We start from the raw sequence: 17,037 nt of genomic DNA, 5'->3' as shown, positions 1-17,037 counted from the left end.
TCTGGATCCTCACAGCGATCCTGCGGGGTCAGTTCTATAGGAAATGTTATTCTCACTTTACAGGTAAAGAAACTGAGGCACGCAGAGGGGAACAGGCTCTCTGCGCTGAGGCAGGAGGCCTGAGCCAGGGGGCAGCTGGCCACAGTCCACCCCAAGGCCAAAGGCAAATGGCTTTCTATCTCTTGCTGTTTCTGGGCTGAGCAGCCCACCTCCCCATTGCCCCCCACCCCACTCCCAGCTACATAACAGAAGACAGAGGAGGGCTCCGACCACCACTAATTGCCTATTTAGAAGAAAGCTCCCAGCTAGAATCACCCGGGGCCAGTTCTGCTGCGGGGGATCGAGGGGACAAAGTAGTCCCAACTCAGGGGCCAGTGGGAGAAGCAGCCAAATGGGTCCTGTTAAGCCCCCCACGGCTGGTGGGAGGCAGAAACCCAAGCTGACTGACCTTCCATTCTGGGGGGCTCATCGAGCTCTGCTCTCAGCCGAGGCAGCTCCAAGGAGGTCTGGGAATTCACGGGCTGCCTGGGAGGGCAGATTAAGGGGCGGCCCCAGGTTAATCTTCCGGGGACCAGAACACAGCTGGTCCCCCTCAGATAAGCCCTGGCTGGTACTAGGAAGTCGGGCTTTTCTTCAAATGTAGAGAGGAAAACGCCGCCCCCCCCATTCTTATGCCACTGGAAAGAGCCCTTTTAAGAGGGGGCTGCCAAGGCCGGATTCGGGGACGGCTCTTGTCAGTCTCCATGCTAGAAGAGCCTTCCCTGGGCAGGAACCCCAGGGACTTGAGGGGCCTCTGAGGAAGAGCTCTCACTGTCTATGGGCAAGTCCTCACCTGAGTCTACACTGGCCTCACCACAGCTCCTTTCCGGCTCTTCCTCCTCCCCTGAAACGTGCCCTGCCCCCCATCCCTCCAGCAACCCTCCTACAGCACGACCTGGAAGCCTTCCAACCTCTCCATCCACTCCTGGACTCACTCCTTCCCAAGAACCTCTACAAGCTCCCTATGGCCTCCCTAGAACACCCTCGGAGCCCCCATCTCTGCCTCTGTGACCTGAGCACCCAGCCCTTCCTTGGCTCATCAAGCCCACAGCTTTCCTCAGGCTGGGCTGGCAGGAAAGCCTTTCCTGATGCCCCCAGGGCGGGTCTGGCCCCAGAGAGATTTCAGGGGAGCGCAGGCCCAGAACCAGACCTCTTGACTCCCACTGGAGTACCACGGGAGCCACCAGGCTGCCAGAGGCCTCTGGGACACGGTCGGCAGGGGCCGTGCTGAGCGGATGGCAGGGCATCCCCACAATGGTCTCAGCCACAGCATCAGCCTCCTGGTGTCCCCACTGCTGACCCCTCCCCACTCACCTCCTCGCTGTTCTTCACCTCCAGGCCTTTGCACTGGAATACTCTCCCTCATCGGGGCCTCCTGGCTTCCCTGACTTGCTCCAAGGCCTTGCTCCAATCCCACCTTCTACAGGAATGGAATGGAATAAGCATTTATTAAGTGCCTACTACATGCCAGGCACCGGCTAAGGGCTTCACAGGATCCATCTGACCCTTCTGTCATCCCCCTTCATGCCAGGACCTCTCCTTGTTGTTTCCCTCATTAGACTGGGAGCTCTTCAAGAGCAGGGACTGTCCTAGCACTGGGCCTGGCAAATAGTAGGCGCTCAATAAGTACTCGTTGGCTGGCTGCTGTGGCGTACAAGAAAAAGGAAGGTGCCTGAAGCTGCATGCATTTACCCAGGTCTTCAGGCAGGTGTACATGGGGAAAAGGCCTGGTCCTTGAACTCCAAGGCCCAAAGAGGCTCATTTAAAAAACCACCACTGTATACTTAGAAAACCCTAGAGGATCAATTTAAAAACAACTTGAAATTATTAACAAGTTTAGCAAAGTCAAAGGATACAAAATAAACCCACATAAATCATCAGCATTTCTATATATTGCCATCAAAGTCTAGCAGCAAGAGGTAGAAAGAGACATTCCATTTAAAATAATTGTAGAAAATATAAAATACTTTGGAGTCTGCCTGCCAAGACAAACCCAAGAACTATAGGAACACAATCACAAAACATTTTTCACACAAATAAAGTCAGACCTAAACAACTGGAAAATATTCATTGCTCATGAGTAGGCTGAGCCAATATAACAAAAATGACAATCCTACCTAAATTAACCTATTTATTCAGTACCACACCAATCAAACTTTCGGGCAGGTGGGGCTCATTAGCCTTGGCAGGTACCTGCCTAGGGGAAGGAAACCCTAATTTTAAACCTCCGATGCCTTGCGGCTATACCCATAGATACGAAAGGCTTCGGGAGTTAACCCGAGGAAAGATCAGGAGTTGAGTCCCTTAGGCAGTTGGATGTTGGACATCACATCCCTCTGGCATCTCCTGCGGTGGCACTGGTGCCACACTGTACTGGCTCTGCCTCTCCTTTGGATCCACCACTGTCGTGGAGAGGGAAAACCTGCTGCATGGGCAACAGCTTGTTTTCCTATTGATCTGCCCAGGCCAGCGCCCTGGAGGGGACACTCCAGCTACTCCTCAAGGGGTAGATACAACCCGTATAGGACTGCACAGCCACACTGTGGCCTGTGGCTCTTCAAGGCGCTGATCCGTGGTCGTCTGTGACTGGTGGAAGCCTACTACCAATCAAACCATCAAAAAATTATTTTATAGAGCTAGAAAAAATAATAACAAAATTCATCTGGAAGAACAAAAACAAAAGCTCAAGGATATCAAGGGAATCAATTTTTAAAATGTGAAAGAAGGTAGACTAGGGGCCGCTAGGGGGCGCTGCAGTGGATAAAGCACCGGCCCTGGATTCAGGAGGACCTGAGTTCAAATCTGACTTCTGACACTTGACACTAGTTGTGTGACCTTGGGCAAGTCACTTAACCCTCATTGTTTCCCCGGGGTGGGGGGGGGGGTGGGGAAGAAGGTTGTCTAGTGGTACTAGATCTCAAACTATTATAAAGCGGTAATTATGAAAACAATCTGGTACTTGCTAAGAAATAGAGTGGTGATCAGTGAAACAAAATAGGTACAAATTAAATGACAGTAAATACCCATAGTAATCTAGTATATGATAAACCCAAAGATCCAAGCTTTTGGAACAAAAACTTCTTATTTGACAAAAACTGCTGGGAAACTGGAAAACAATAAGGCAGAAAGTAAGTATAGACCAACATTCCATTCCATATACCAAGACAAGATCAAAATGGGTTTACATATAAAGGGTGATACCATAAGCAAATTAAGAGAGCATGGAACCGTTTATCTGTCAGATTTATGGACAGGGGAAGAACTGAAAGAATATTTTTAAATGACTAGCCTAATTTGGGGGGGGGGGGGAATGCTGACTGGAGGACTAATCTGGGGGCCTTTGACTAGCTGGCTATCTGACTGCTATTAATTTAATGTGGGCCATTTTTAAAGTTCCACCACACTGCTCCACTCCCAGATTGATAAACTAAAGATTAAGAAGCCTCTTAACTAAATAATCAAAGCAGAGTTTATTTATGAGATACTATTTAAATTAAGAATACAGGGAAATCAAACCTGACAAAATACACAGGGAAATACAACCTGACTGCATTGCCATGGTCTCTTTCCCACCTGCTGTGCTTCAAACTTCTTGAATACAATAAGGCCTTGGCTGCCTCTGGCCTCAGGGCACATTATGCTTTCCCTGGTTTGTAATAAGGCCTGTAACCTTTTTAATACAATAAGGGCCTTAGCTGCGTCCGCCTCAGGGCACTCATGTCCTTTATTCTAACTCCGAGCCCCTTTCACTTTGTAAATCCCCCTGCTTCTAACTTTCCTCTCCTTACTGCCACCGCTGAACTCCCGGGTTTCTCTCTCACCGACCTTCTGTCTGCTCCGTCAGTCTGCCCTTCGGTCTCTCTTTTCCCTGCTCCTAGTCCTTCTCATCTTCTCCTGCGTTCTTGTAGCCCGGTCTCTAGTCTGTCCCGCTCCAACCTTTCTAATCTCACCAGCCGCCGCTTGGCCTCTTCTCCGCCCTCCGTCAGCAGCCCCGTTCCTTCTCAGCCCCGTCTCTCCTTTTCCGAACCGAACTCTTCCGTCCTTGTCCACCCCCCCCTCCAATCTGGTCTATCTAGTCTGTCCCCACCTCGCTTCTAACCCCCAGGTCTATATATACCTTTTCTTCTCTCCACTCAAATCTCGGGGCTTCCTGCGCCCCCACAGACCAAGCTAATCCGCCAGTCAGGGCTTCAGCTGCGGGGGGGGGGGGGGGGGGGAGATGCTCCAGCATCACGTGCCTGGACAAGCCCAGTATCTCTTGGATCCCTCTGCTCAGCTCGGAGGGAGCTGGGGCTTATTCCCCCCAGCTGTCTGACCTGGTGTCTTGTATAGCCCACAGGGCTTTTTGGCTCAGCTGAAGCAGAGGAGGAAGGGGAGAGACCCTGAGGGCCTAAGGCTTTCTAATCTCAGCCTAAAGGTAGGGTCCCCAAATCAAAATAAATTTCCACAGAATTTAAGACCAAAGAAGATGTAGAGAGCATTATAAAATGTAAAATCAATCATTTTGATCATATAAAATTAAAGAGGTTATGACAAACAAAACCAACTGAAATGATAAGATAAGCAGAAAACTGGGGGGGGGGCGGTTTGCAATGAATTTGTATCTCTGACAAAGGCATTTCTCAAACGTATAGAGAACTGAGTCATTCCCCAATTGATAAATGGATAAAGGATATGAACAGACAGATGAAGAAATCAAAGCTATCTATAGTCATATGAAAAAATTCACAAGAATGTGGGCTAGCCATACCAAATCTAAAGCAGCAGTCAAAACTATTTGGTAGGGGCAGCTAGGTGGCGCAGTGGATAGAGCACCAGCCCTAGAATCAGGAGTATCTGAGTTCAAATCCAGCCTCAGACACTTAACACTTACTAGCTGTGTGACCCTGGGCAAGTCACTTAACCCCAATTGCCTCACTTAAAACAAAACAAAACACTATTTGGTACCGGCTAAGAAATAGAGTGGTGGGTCAATGGAATAGGTTAGGCACAGGAAACACAGTATTAAATGACTATAGTAAGCTACTGTTTGATAAACCCAAAGACCCTAGCTTCTGGGATAGAAAGTCAGTATTTGACAAAACCTGCTGGGAAAACTGGAAGACAGTATGGCAGAAACTAGGCATAGACCAACATTTTACACTGTATAACAAAATAAGGTCAAAATGGGTACATGATTTAGACATAAAGGGTGAAATCATAGGCAAATCAGGAGAGAAAGGCATAGTTGACCTCTCAGATTTATGGAGAGGAAAACAATTTATGTCCAAACAAGAGATAAAGAATATTATAAAATCAAGATGGATGACTTTGATTACATTAAATTAAAAAGTTTTTTGTACAAACAGAAGCAATGTGCCCAAAATTAGAAGGGAGACAGAAAACTGGTAAATAATTTTTATAGCCAGTACTTCTGATAAAGGCCTCATTTCTAAAATATATAGGGAACTAAATCAAATTTATAAGACTCCAAGTCATTCCCCAATTGAGAAATGGTCAAAGGATATGAACAAGCAGTTTTCAGATGAAGAAATCAAAGCTATTTGTTTCCATTTGAAAAAATGCTCAAAAACACTATTGATTAGAGAAATGCAAATTAAAACAACTCTGAGGTACCACTTCACACCCAGCAGATTGGCTAATATGACAAAAAAGGAAAATAATGTTAGAGAAGCTGTGGAAAATTTGGAACACTAATGCATTGTCGGTGGAGCTGTGAACTGATCTAACCATTCTGGAGAGTAGTTTGAAACTATTCCCAAAGGGCTATGGGACTGCTCATACCCTTTGACCCAGTAATACCACTACTAGGTCTGTATCCCAAAGAGATCAGAGAAGAGGAAAAAAGACCCACAAGTTCAAAAATATTTATAGAAGCTCTCTTTGTGATGGCAAAGAATCGGAAATTGAGGGGTTGCCCATCAACTGGGGAATTAACAAGTTGTGGTATATGAATGTAATGGAATACTATTGTGCTGTAAGAAACGATGAGCAATAGGATTTCAGAGAAACCTGGAAGGGCTTATATGAACTATGATGCTGAGTGAGAGGAACAGAACCTGGAGAACACTGTGCACAGTAACAGCAACATTGTGTGATGATTGACTCTGATAGACTTGGCTCTTCTCAGCAGTGCAATGATCCAAGACAATTCCAAAGGACTCATGATAGAAAACGTTCTCCACATCCAGAAAAAAGAACTGAGGACTCTGAATGCAGATTGAACCATATTGTTTCTACTTTTTGGCTGTTTTTTCCCCCTTCGTTTTTGAGGTTTTTCCCTTGTGCTCTGATTCTTTCACAATATGACTAATGCAGAAATATGTTTAATGTGATTGTACATACATAGCCTATATCAGATTGCTTTTTGTCTTGGGGAAGGGAGGGGCAAGGGAGGGAAGGAGAAAAATATTGGAACTAAAAACCCTATGAAAACAAATGTTGCAAACTATCCTTACATGTAACTGGAAAATAATAAAATACTTTTATTTTTTAAAAAAAGAAAAAATGCTCTAAATCCCTAGTGATTAGAGAAATTAAAACAACTCTGAGGTATCACCTCCCACCTATCAGATTGGTTATTATGAAAAAAAGAAAATGGTGGATGTTGGAGATGTGGGAAAACTGGGATACTAATGTACTGTTGGTGGAGTTGTGAACTGATCCAACCATTCTGGAAAACAATTTGGAACTATGCCCAAAGGGCTATAAAACTGTGCATAACATTTTACCCAGCAATACCACTGCTAGGTTTATATCAAAGATATCTCCAAAAAGAGAAAAAAGACCTATTTGCACAAAAGTATTCCCAGTAGCTCTTTTTATGGTGGCTAAGAATTGGAGATCAAAGGAATGCCCATCCATTGGGGAATGGCTAAACAAGCCGTGGTATATGATGGTGATGGAATATTATTGTGCTCTAAGAAATGACAAGTAAGATGATTTCAGAAAGGCCTGGAAAGACTTATATGTACTGATGTATAGTGAAGTGAGCAGAACCAGGAGAACGTTGTACACAGTGACAGTTTGATGAAGAACTGTGAATGACTTAACTATTCAACGATCCTTCATGAATGCTTGTTGTTATTGTTTATCTTTTCTTCTTGAATACAACTGTGACACTGGGTGAAGCCATGACTTGCACTGAATTGGATTTAAGTGAGGGCGGGCTGTGCAAGATCACCAACCTCACTCTCTCCTCCAGAGCCATTTGGGTCCAGTGGCAAGATATACATCAGGATGACTGGGATGGCCCTGGATGTTTGAGGCAGTTGGGGTTAAGTGACTTGCCCAGGGTCACACAGCTAGTAAGCGTCTGAGGTGAGATCTGAACTCAGATCCTCCCAACTTCAGAGCCAGTGGTCTATCCACTGCACTACCTAGCTGCCCCAATACAATGATCCAAGACAATCATAAAGGACTACTGATGAAGTATACTATCTGGCTCCAGAGAAAGAAACTATACTGATTGAATACAGACTGAAGCATGCTAGTTTTCACTTTTTTCATTTTTTTAATTAAAGCATTCTTGTACAAAATGACTAATATGGTAATGTTTTGCATAATTGTACGTGTATAACCTATATCTGATTATTTACCTCCTCAGGGAGGGGAGAGGGGAAGGAGGGAAGGAAGGATAGAATTTGGAACTCAAAACTTTACATAAAATTTTTTTTTAAATTCCCAATTATTTAGAATTTTATTTTTTCCCAAATTACATGTAAAAACAAATTTTAACATCGATTTTTAAAACTTTGTGTTCCAAAGTCTCTTCCTCCCCTCCCCACCCCTTAAGCACTCAAGGAATTCAGTATAAGCTATACACGAGCAGTCATGCAAAACATTTCCACATTAGTCAGGTTGTGAAAGAAAATAGACAAAAAAACTTTAGAAAAAGAAACCAAAAAAAATTATGCTGCAATCAGTATTCAGATACCATCAGTTCTTTCTCTGCAGATGGACTGCATTTTTCATAAGTCCTTCAGAGTCGTCTTGGATCACTGCACTGATGAAAATAACTAAGTCATTCACAGCAGCTCATCTTACCATATTGCTGTTATTTTGTATATAGTACATTTCACTTTGCATCAGCTCATGCAAGTCTTTGCAGCTTTTTCTGAGAGCATCCTGTTCATCATTTCCTACATTACAACAGTGTTCCATCATAATCTCATCCCACAATTTGTTCAGCCATTTCCCAATTAATGGGCATCTCCCCAATTTCAAATTCAACTTTTCTTTTCTTTTTTTCTTCAGGGCAATGAGGGTTAAGTGACTTGCCCAGGGTCATATAGCTAGTAAGTGTCAAGTAACTGAGGCTGGATTTGAACTCAGGTCCTCCTGAATCCAGGGCTGGTGCTCTATCCACTGTACCACCTAGCTGCCCCCTCAACTTTTTGTTTTTAATCTCTTTTTGGATACTGACCTAGTAGTGGCTCTAGTGGGTAAAATTAAATTGGTTGCCCTACTTCTGTCCTAAGTGTAGGGAAAATGAGCTGGGGGTTATCATATATTTGTTACTTAGAAATTAGAGGCTACTGCACCAGTTTGGGGCATTAAGCATTTATTAAAGTATATTAGATATTAGTAAAGAGAGCATGCATGACTCTGAAAGATAGGAAAGCCCAGCGAGGAGACAGAAGAGAGAGAAAAGAGAAAATGGGGAACCCTAGTGGGCTGCATCTGCTCTCACCAAGTGTCTGTGTAAGCTTGCTGGGGGCAGGAGGAGAACCCCCCTTACACACTGCTCAAAGCTCATTGGCTAGCTACTAGTTCACTGGATTTGAGGATGGTGTCAGAGCCCAGAGAGCAGATCCTCTGGCGGGAACAAGGCTTTCAGGTGGGTGTGGTTTTGAGTGAGGTCACTTCCTGACTCTGGGCTGACCTTAAGAAAGGTCAGGCCAGCTCTCTCAGTGGGGAGCCTCTGGGAGTCCCCAAACCCCATTATTTTCTCACACATGGTATTACTAGGTCAAAGAGTATACATGATTCCATAGCCCTTTGGACATAGTTCCAAATTGCTCTAAAACAATTTTTTTTTTTTAGTGAGGCAATTGGGGTTAAATGACTTGCCCAGGGTCACACAGCTAGTAAGTATTAAGTGTCTGAGGCCGGATTTGAACTCAGGTACTCCTGACTCTAGGGCCAGTGCCAGCGCCACCTAGCTGCCCCTAAAACAATTGTTTTTTTTTAATTGAATCTATCCCTTGAACTCACAGTGCCAATGGTTATTCCAGGGGGCAAGACCTTGGGTGGCAATCGCCACGTCCCTCTCCTTCTGGCTTATTATCCAAGCCAGAGAAGTGAGGTCTTTGAAATGCTCTTGAATTGCATTTCTGGGGCTTAGATAACACCCTGTCACAAGAAGGAGCCCAGCAGACCACTGCCCAGCGGCCGCGGTGGGGTGGGGGGGACAGTCCATGGGCCTAACTCATTCCTAAAGGACAGAATGTAAAAAGACAGGGAGGTCAAAGGAGGAAAAAGAAGCTCCTGGTCTGGTTTTGGAAACATCGGCCCCCTCCAGCCGCATCTGCCCCTAAAATGCCAGGAAGCCTGAGGGGAGACATAATTTGTCTGGGGCCCCACACCCCCTGTGAGAGAAGACTTGAACTCAGGTCTCCTGACTCCAGGCTGCCCTCTCTCCGCTCTGGCTGCTGCTGTCCGACTCTGCTGGGTGGCCTTCACCTCAGTCTGACCCATGTGATAGGCTTTATGGAGAGCCAACTGTGTGCAGGCACTGTTTTAGGAGCGGGGTCCCTAAAGGTCCCAAGGAGCCTGCCTTCCACTGGGGGGCAGGCAGCTCATACACAGATGAGGAAAGACAAAACCCATCTCAGTACAAAGTGATGCCAGAGCCAGGAAGGCCCCCGGCCCTGGGGGAAGCACAGGGATCAGGGCAGGCTTCCTGGACAGCCTGGAAGGAAGTCAAACATCAGGGACAGCAGAGGCAAAGGCTCGGAGGTGGGAGGGCGTGCCCCGAGTTTGGGGAGCAGCAATCCATCCCGGCCCCTCGGGCTGGAGTGCAGAGTGGGAGCAGCACAGAGGGGAGGCTGGAGTCGGGCAGAGGAGGCTCCCATCCGAGCAGGGGCTCCCGGACTCTGTGTGTGCATAAAATACAAGAGAAGCGTCATAGGAGTTCTCAAAGCCCAGCAGGCTCTCTGAGGCAGCCCAAGAGGCTTCTCCAGCAGGGGAGGCAGAGGCCTGGGCCAGAGGGGGAGCCCAGGGAGGGGGCCACCTCCCGGCAAGAGGACCGGACACAGCATTGTGGGTGCTGAGAGCTGGCAGCTCCTCTCTGGGCTATGGGACAGTGACGAGCCGGCAACGCCAAGGCTGTGCACCTGGGCCATGTGAACAGGCCAACAAGCATTTATTAGGCCCTACTACAGGCAGTGAGGTGGTGTCAGGAGGACCTGAGTTCAAATCTAACTTCAGACACTTACTAGCTGTGTGACCGTGGGCAAGTCACTTCATCTTGTTTGCCTCCATTTCTCATCTGTAAAGTGAGCTGGAGAAGGAAACCCTCAAGGGTGTCACGGAGAGTCGGACATGACTAAGATGACTGACTGTGTCCAGCACACTGCCGGAGTTGGGGAGATACAGGAAGCTGTTGTCTAAGGTAGGAAAAATAGGAGAAGCGATGAACATGATAAATAGGAGATAACAGAAGGACGGGGGGTGGGGGAGGCCAGATGGGAACTGCAGGCAGAAGAGAGGAGCGGGAGGGGGAGCCTTCAGGAGGGAAGTATGGGGGAGGGATCGTTTTTTGGGGGAAGATGAGTTCCATTTTAAACATGTTAAACTGGAGGCATCTACAGGGCAACCTGGAAGAGAAGTGAAATAGGACTCTAGAGAGAGGTAAGGGCTGGACATGATGAAGACTTAAAGGCCACAGAGACCAGCCTGCTTATTTTACAGGTGGGGAAACTGAGGCCCAGGGAACCCTTCCCCCACTCTAAAAATGGTCTAAGTTGTGATTGGTAAGGCACTAGAGAAGCATGGACTGTTATCATTGGGCAACATAGCCTAAGGGATGGAGGGCTGGCCTTGCAGCCAAGACCTGGACCCCTGCAGGGTGTGTGACCCTGGGTAAGTCACTAAGTTGCCCAGTAGGGGCAGACTGCATGGGTGGAGGGAGTTCCTAAACCAGTGAAATCACAGGTCCAGCTCCCAGCCTTGCACACAGTAGGTGCTTAATAAATGCCTGCCGACTTGACTTCTCATCAGGCACAGAGGCTGTTCCTATAAAAAGGAGATGCTCAAAGCATCGTGGCCACAGGTGAGTCAGGAGAAAGTGCTTTTAAAAACCAAAAGTACCTAATCAATACTCGCTTTCTAGGTTATCTGACTGAGCTGGTCTGGCGGCTCCTTGAGGGCAGGGGCCTAGCCCAGAGCCTGATATACAGCAGGTGCTCAATAAGTGCGCGCGGGGGGGGGGGGGAAAGGGGTGGGGATCTGCCACGGAGCCTGAACAGGTGGCACCAGAGACCAGGGCCAGAACCAGATTGGGAGCCGCCAGCAGGGGGCGCACCCAAGGTCCGTCCCCCATCCAGCCCCCGCCACGCCCCCTAGCGCAAACGTCATTGTGATCTCCAGCAGCTCGCCGGGGACCCTGAGCCATGACCCTGACCCGGCTGGGCCGAAGCGGAGCCGGCTCCTACCTGACAGGCCCCGGGTGCTACAGACCAGCCCGCACGGAGCACGAGAGCTCGGAACTCGCCACCGGAAGAGATGTCTCCAAGAGCGGCGCGACGCCGCGGTCGCCGCGGCCAACGCCACCGCCGCCGCCGCCATAGCGCCCCGCGTGCCTGCAGCGAGCCCCGCCCCTTCGCCCACTTCGCATCCAATCACCGCCCTCCGTCGGCTCCGTCCTGCGGCGTGCGCCCCGCTTCCTCCTCTGCCGACCCAATCGCCGCACTCCATCCGGCCTCCCCGCGCTCCCCGTCCCCAATCACCATGCTTCGCCCCTCCTCCTGACGATCCGGCACCCAATCGCCGTCCTTCTTCCGGTCCCTCCTCCCCAGAGCATCTAGTACCTTGGTCCGATCAGCCACAGTCGGACACACTGTACCTTGACTCCAACTTGGTGATGTCATGTCCTTTTCGAGAACGACGGACAACAATCGACCAACCAGCCAAGTACCTTACCGTCCTCCGCCCCACCCACTCCAGGGTGCCCCGCCTCCCCGCGTTCTTCTGCGCCAACCTCCCTCCTAACGTGCGCGCGCGCTGATCCCAGTAGCCAATCGCTACACGCTGCCCCTCCAGGCCACGCCCTCAACCTCCTCCCTCCTTGCGGAGTCTCCCCGCGGGCTCGCGCCCTTAGCCCCGCCCCCACGTGACCGCGCTTCGGGCTCCAGGCCCCGCCCCCTCCAGGCCCCGCCCCTCGCCCGGGGCGGAAAACCTGCCGCCCCAGCTGCTTCTGTAGACTGGGAGAGAGAGGAGGAAAGAGGGACCCGAGCAGCGCGCCCGCCAGCCCAGCCTACGCCTATGGTAAGGCTCGCGGGGCGTCTGGGGGCCGGGGACACGGCACGTGGGGCGCGTGCGGGAGGGGCGGGGGGGCCACGTCGTGGGATCTGGGCGAGCCTCCGGTAATTGACACGAAGTCGGGGGCTCGGAGCTGTAATTGACAGGTGGAGGTGGGGGCGTCAGGTGTGCGCGGAGGAGCCTGTGGGTGCTTGGCCCCGAGGGGAGGGGGCTAGGTCCCTAGGTAAAAGGGTTCCCGCGCGGGATGACCGTAGGTCCTCCGTGGGCCGGAGCTCCCGTGGAGAGGGCAGCGCACAAATCCCGGTGGAAGGCACCGCTCAAGTCCTCCGGTCCAGCTTCCCCATTTTTCACATGTGGAAGCCGGGGCCCCGAGAGGAGAAGGGATTTGCCCAAAGCCCCAGACAGGGTCAGGCGGTGGCTCAGCATGCTCCAGCGGGCCAGGGGCCAGGCTGGGTGAGCAGAGGGAGGGGAGCCAGGATGACAGCGGAGGCCCCCCTGCCGAGGATGTTCAGTGTTGGGGGGCGGTGTCAGCATAGGCAGATTACAGGCTTCTTTAGGGGCAAAGAGCAGGTGGGTGACCAGCAGGCTCGCTTCCCCAATCGCCAAGCCCAACCTTGCCCACCCACTGTGGTTCTAGAAAGGTTCTGTTCTGAGCCGGGTGAGTCCCAGAACAGCCCTTGGCACGGGTAGGGAGCATTGGTCGGCCAGGATGTGGGGGTCTGTCAGGTCTCCGAGCTGGAGGGCTGTTCTTCTCTCTCTTTTCCATCTGAAAAATAAGATCTTGCTGTCCTCCCGCAGCTTCCTTTGCCACCCCGTGAATGCGGCTGCGACTGCCAGGGCAATGATTGCTATCGTCGTTAAAAAGGCATTTATTAGGTACCCAGGAGAGGAACACTGGGAGCTGAGGGAGAAAGTCTGAGCGCTGTAAACAAAACTTTTACAAAGAGGCCGGCACTGGGGCGGAGGAGGGGCCGGGAAGGCAGAAAGAAAAACAACCCACGGGACTAAAATAGTGAAGCCTCCCTCCCACGCAGGCCGGGGATGCCTTGGTCAAATAAGGGCCTTGGACAGATGGTCTCGTCAGGCCGATTTAAATACCGTGATCCCACAGGCATTTTGAGTCCAGTGGGACAGAACGGTGGGACTGAGGGAGATTGGGGCTGGTGATTCTATTTGGAGTCAGGACTTGGGTCACATAGAGCACTAGACTTAGAGGCCAGGAGACCCGACTTTGAATCCTGCTTCCCACACAAGTCACTTAACCTCTCTGGGCCTCAGTTTCCTCCTCTGTAAAAAGGGGCTGCTAATAATGGCACTCACCACAGATTGTTGTGAGGACGGAAGGAGAGAGAGTGTATGTGTCACATCCTTCACAAACCTTTAAGGGCTTGATGGCATGGATAGAACCTCTTTACAACTCAGAGCTAATAAGCTTTTATTAAGCACCTACTGAGTGCTTAATTCAGCATATGTGTTGACACCCTCAGATACCCTAACTTCCCAATTCATCAGCCTCCTCACTCCTCGTGACCTCTCCTCCACACCTCCTCAGGCACACATGAAGATGACAGTACCTTTGGTCTTGCCACCACCCACAAATATTCAGGAGCTCTGAAATCCCCCTATCTGATTGCAATCCATTATTTTTCTACCTCACTGGAGGCCTTGTCACCCCAAACCCTGTTCTTGGTCTTCAAGGTGACCTTCAATCCCTTGACCCCCCCTCCCTCCCAGTTCATAGCCAAGCTATCACCCCTGCCCTGGCCACACTGGCCTCCCTTCCCCATCTTGACTCCTTGGTGCACCAGTTCAACTGTCTTCCTCTCTCGAGTTTGTTGTTGTTCGGTAGTGTTCGGCTCTTTGTGACCCCTTTAGAGACTTTCTTGGCAAAGATACTGGAGCGGTTCACCATTTTCTTCTCCAGCTCATTTTACAGACGAGGAAGGAAACTGAGGCAAACCAAGTTAAGTGACTCACCATGGGTCACACAGCTAGTAAGTGTCTGAGACTGGATTTGAACTCTTGAGCTCTGTGCACTATGGTACCACTTAGCTGCTTTCTCTCAGGTCACCTCCCTCTTTATCCTAGAGGACAGGGCTTATTCAACTTTTTCCTCTTGTGACCCCTTTTTGCCTGAAAAATGTTTATGGGATCCCAGATATATAGGTATATAAAATAGGTATAAATAAACTTTTACTGTTGCCAAATTTTTCATGACTCCCACATCCCGTTACATGACCCCATGTGGGGTCCCACAGTTTAAGAAGCTAGGGTCTAGCTTCTTAAGCTAGCTTTGGATCACTCCCACCATTCATTGCCTTCAGGGGTGCAGAAGATCTCACAGTGATTCTGTTTTTGGTTTTGTGGGGCAATGAGGGTTAAGTGACTTGCCCAGGGTCACACAGCTAGTAAGTGTCAAGTGTCTGAAGCCAGATTTGAATTCAGGTCCTCCTGACTCCAGGGCTGGTGCTTTATCCACTTCGACACCTAGCTGCCCCCACACAGTGATTCTGACTGGGCCCTCACTGCTGCGTGGTGATCCCACTACTCTACCTCCCTTATCACCTCACTCTCCCACTCTCCACAGCAGCCCCCCCAAACCTTCTCATTCCAATTCTGGCTCCCTCCCCTCCCCACCACGTGAGAACCTTGCCTCAGATTTTACAGGAGAAATTGAGTCTTTTCGCCATGAGCTTCCTTTTCTCCTCTTTTCCTCATCTCCTTCACGCTGGTGCCTTCTCCTCTGTCCTGCATGAGGAGGTGGCCTTACTCCTAATCAAGGCTTAACCCCTCTCCCATTCCGTACCATCTCCAACAGACCCCCCCCCCATCATCCCGACTCTCTCACTTATCTTCAGTCTCTCCCAGGCTACTCCCCTGCTGCCTATAAACATGCCCATTGAAAAACCCTCTTCCTCTACCTCTCCTCCCTTTGGTGGCCAGACTCCCTGAGAAGGCCGTCTGTGATGGTGCCTGCACCTCCTCTACAGTCTGGTTTTTGACCTCAGCTTTCTCCTGGAACTTCTCTCCTAGGTCACTGGTGATCTCTTAGCTGCCAAATCCAGGGGCCTCCTCTCAATTCTCGCTCTTCCAGACCTTTCCGAAGCCTGTGACACCATCAATAACCTTCTTCTCCTTGATCCTCTCTTCTCTCTAGGTTTTCAGGACACCTCTTTCTTCCGGTTCTCCTCCTCCTTCGCTGATGGTCCCCTCTCTGCCTCTTTCCCTGGATCCTCCTCCAGATCACACCCTCGCACCCCGGGCGACTCTCCGGGCTCTGTCCTGGGCTCTATCTCCCTGTGCTACTGTACTACTTCACAGGGAGATCTCATCGGATCCCAGGGCTTCAGTTATCTTCTCTGTTAGATCCTCAGATCCACTCACACAGCCCTTTCCTCTCTGCTGACCTCCAACTGCCTATTAAACATCTTAAAGTGGCCCTCCCCTAGACATCTTACACTCAACATGTCAAAAACATTATATCCCCCCCCCTCCCCTGCTTTCATTCTCCCAGTGTCCTAGTTTCCCAACCTAGGACTCATCCTGGATTCCTCACTATCTCCCCCCCCCCCATAGGGTGCCAAGGCCTGTCCCTGTCACCTCTGCAGCATCTCTCGATGATTCCACTTTCACCTCTGCCTAATATGCCTCCTTCTCTCTCTTGACAAGGCCTTCATCTGCCTGCCTCAAATCTCTTCCTAATGCGATCCATCTGCCCTTCAGCCACTAAAGCAGAGGTCCACTTGTCAACCCCCCCCCCAATAAAACCTATCACCTCCAGAATGAAACACGAAATCCTCTGTTTGGCTTTTGTCGTGGTTCAGTTGTTTCCGTTGTGCCTGAATCTTCATGACCCCATTTGGGGTTTTCCTGGGAAAGATACTAGAGTGTTTTCCATTTCCTTCTCCAGATCACTTTACAGATGGGGAAACTGAGGCAAACAGGGTAAAATGACTTGCCCAGGGTCACACAGCTAGGAAGTATCTGAGCCACATTTGAAGCCAGGAGGAGAAGTCTTCCTGACTGTAGGCCCAGCATTCTGTCCACTGTGTCACCTGGCCACTCTGTCTGGCTTTTACAGGCCCTCATAACCTGCCTTTCCAGTCTTCTTTCACCTTCCCCCTCCCCCTCCATATTCTTTGATCCAGTGACCCTGGCCTCCTGCTTGTTCCTGGAAGGACAGTCCAGCCGTTTGGTCTGGGTGTCCCCCGTGCCCAGAGTCCTCTTTCCTCTTCATCTCCACCTCCCAGGTTCTTTTAAGTCTCAATGAAAATCCACGCTTGGACAGAAGGCGGTCACTGGTCCCATCCACAGCTTGTTTGTACAAAGTGATGTGTGAGTTGTCTCCATCCCTTAGACTGTGAGGTGCTGGAGGGCAGGGACCATCTTTGGCTTTCTTTGTGTCTCCAGCACTCAACACTCTGTGCCTGGCAGGCACGTAATAGGTACTAAATAAATGTTTATTGACTGACTGACTGACGTTGGGCTAGGCTCTTTGACTGGCCAGATTCCTAT

At 49.8% G+C, this 17,037-nt stretch overlaps 2 protein-coding genes across 16 annotated transcripts in view; one reads left to right on the top strand and one right to left on the bottom strand.

Annotated features, from left to right (window-relative positions):
- The window catches only part of TXNRD2 (thioredoxin reductase 2), a 90,826-nt gene extending 78,647 nt beyond the window's left edge, over positions 1-12,179 (bottom strand). For 10 of the 13 annotated variants that reach the window (XM_043987668.1, XM_043987661.1, XM_043987651.1 and 7 more), the window contains exon 1: positions 11,697-11,838. In XM_043987668.1, coding sequence (XP_043843603.1) covers positions 11,697-11,829 — 133 coding nt within the window. In that variant the 5' untranslated portion in view covers positions 11,830-11,838. Of the gene's footprint in view, positions 1-448; positions 521-10,478; positions 10,650-11,696; positions 11,839-12,106 lie in introns of those variants that run through there. The other 3 variants (XM_043987741.1, XM_043987727.1, XM_043987733.1) reach the window with 3 other exon arrangements.
- A 198-nt stretch (positions 12,180-12,377) lies between these two features.
- The window catches only part of COMT (catechol-O-methyltransferase), a 46,233-nt gene continuing 41,573 nt past the window's right edge, over positions 12,378-17,037 (top strand). The window contains exon 1 of one of the 3 annotated variants that reach the window (XM_043987763.1): positions 12,378-12,528. In XM_043987763.1, the coding sequence (XP_043843698.1) occupies positions 12,526-12,528 (3 nt within the window). In that variant the 5' untranslated portion in view covers positions 12,378-12,525. The remainder of the gene's footprint in view (positions 12,529-17,037) is intronic. The other 2 variants (XM_043987777.1, XM_043987771.1) reach the window with 2 other exon arrangements.

Source organism: Dromiciops gliroides, chromosome 1 (genome assembly GCF_019393635.1).
Source record: "Dromiciops gliroides isolate mDroGli1 chromosome 1, mDroGli1.pri, whole genome shotgun sequence".
Taxonomy (NCBI): Eukaryota; Metazoa; Chordata; class Mammalia; order Microbiotheria; family Microbiotheriidae; genus Dromiciops; species Dromiciops gliroides.
This window is presented reverse-complemented; position numbering and strand designations above follow the sequence as displayed.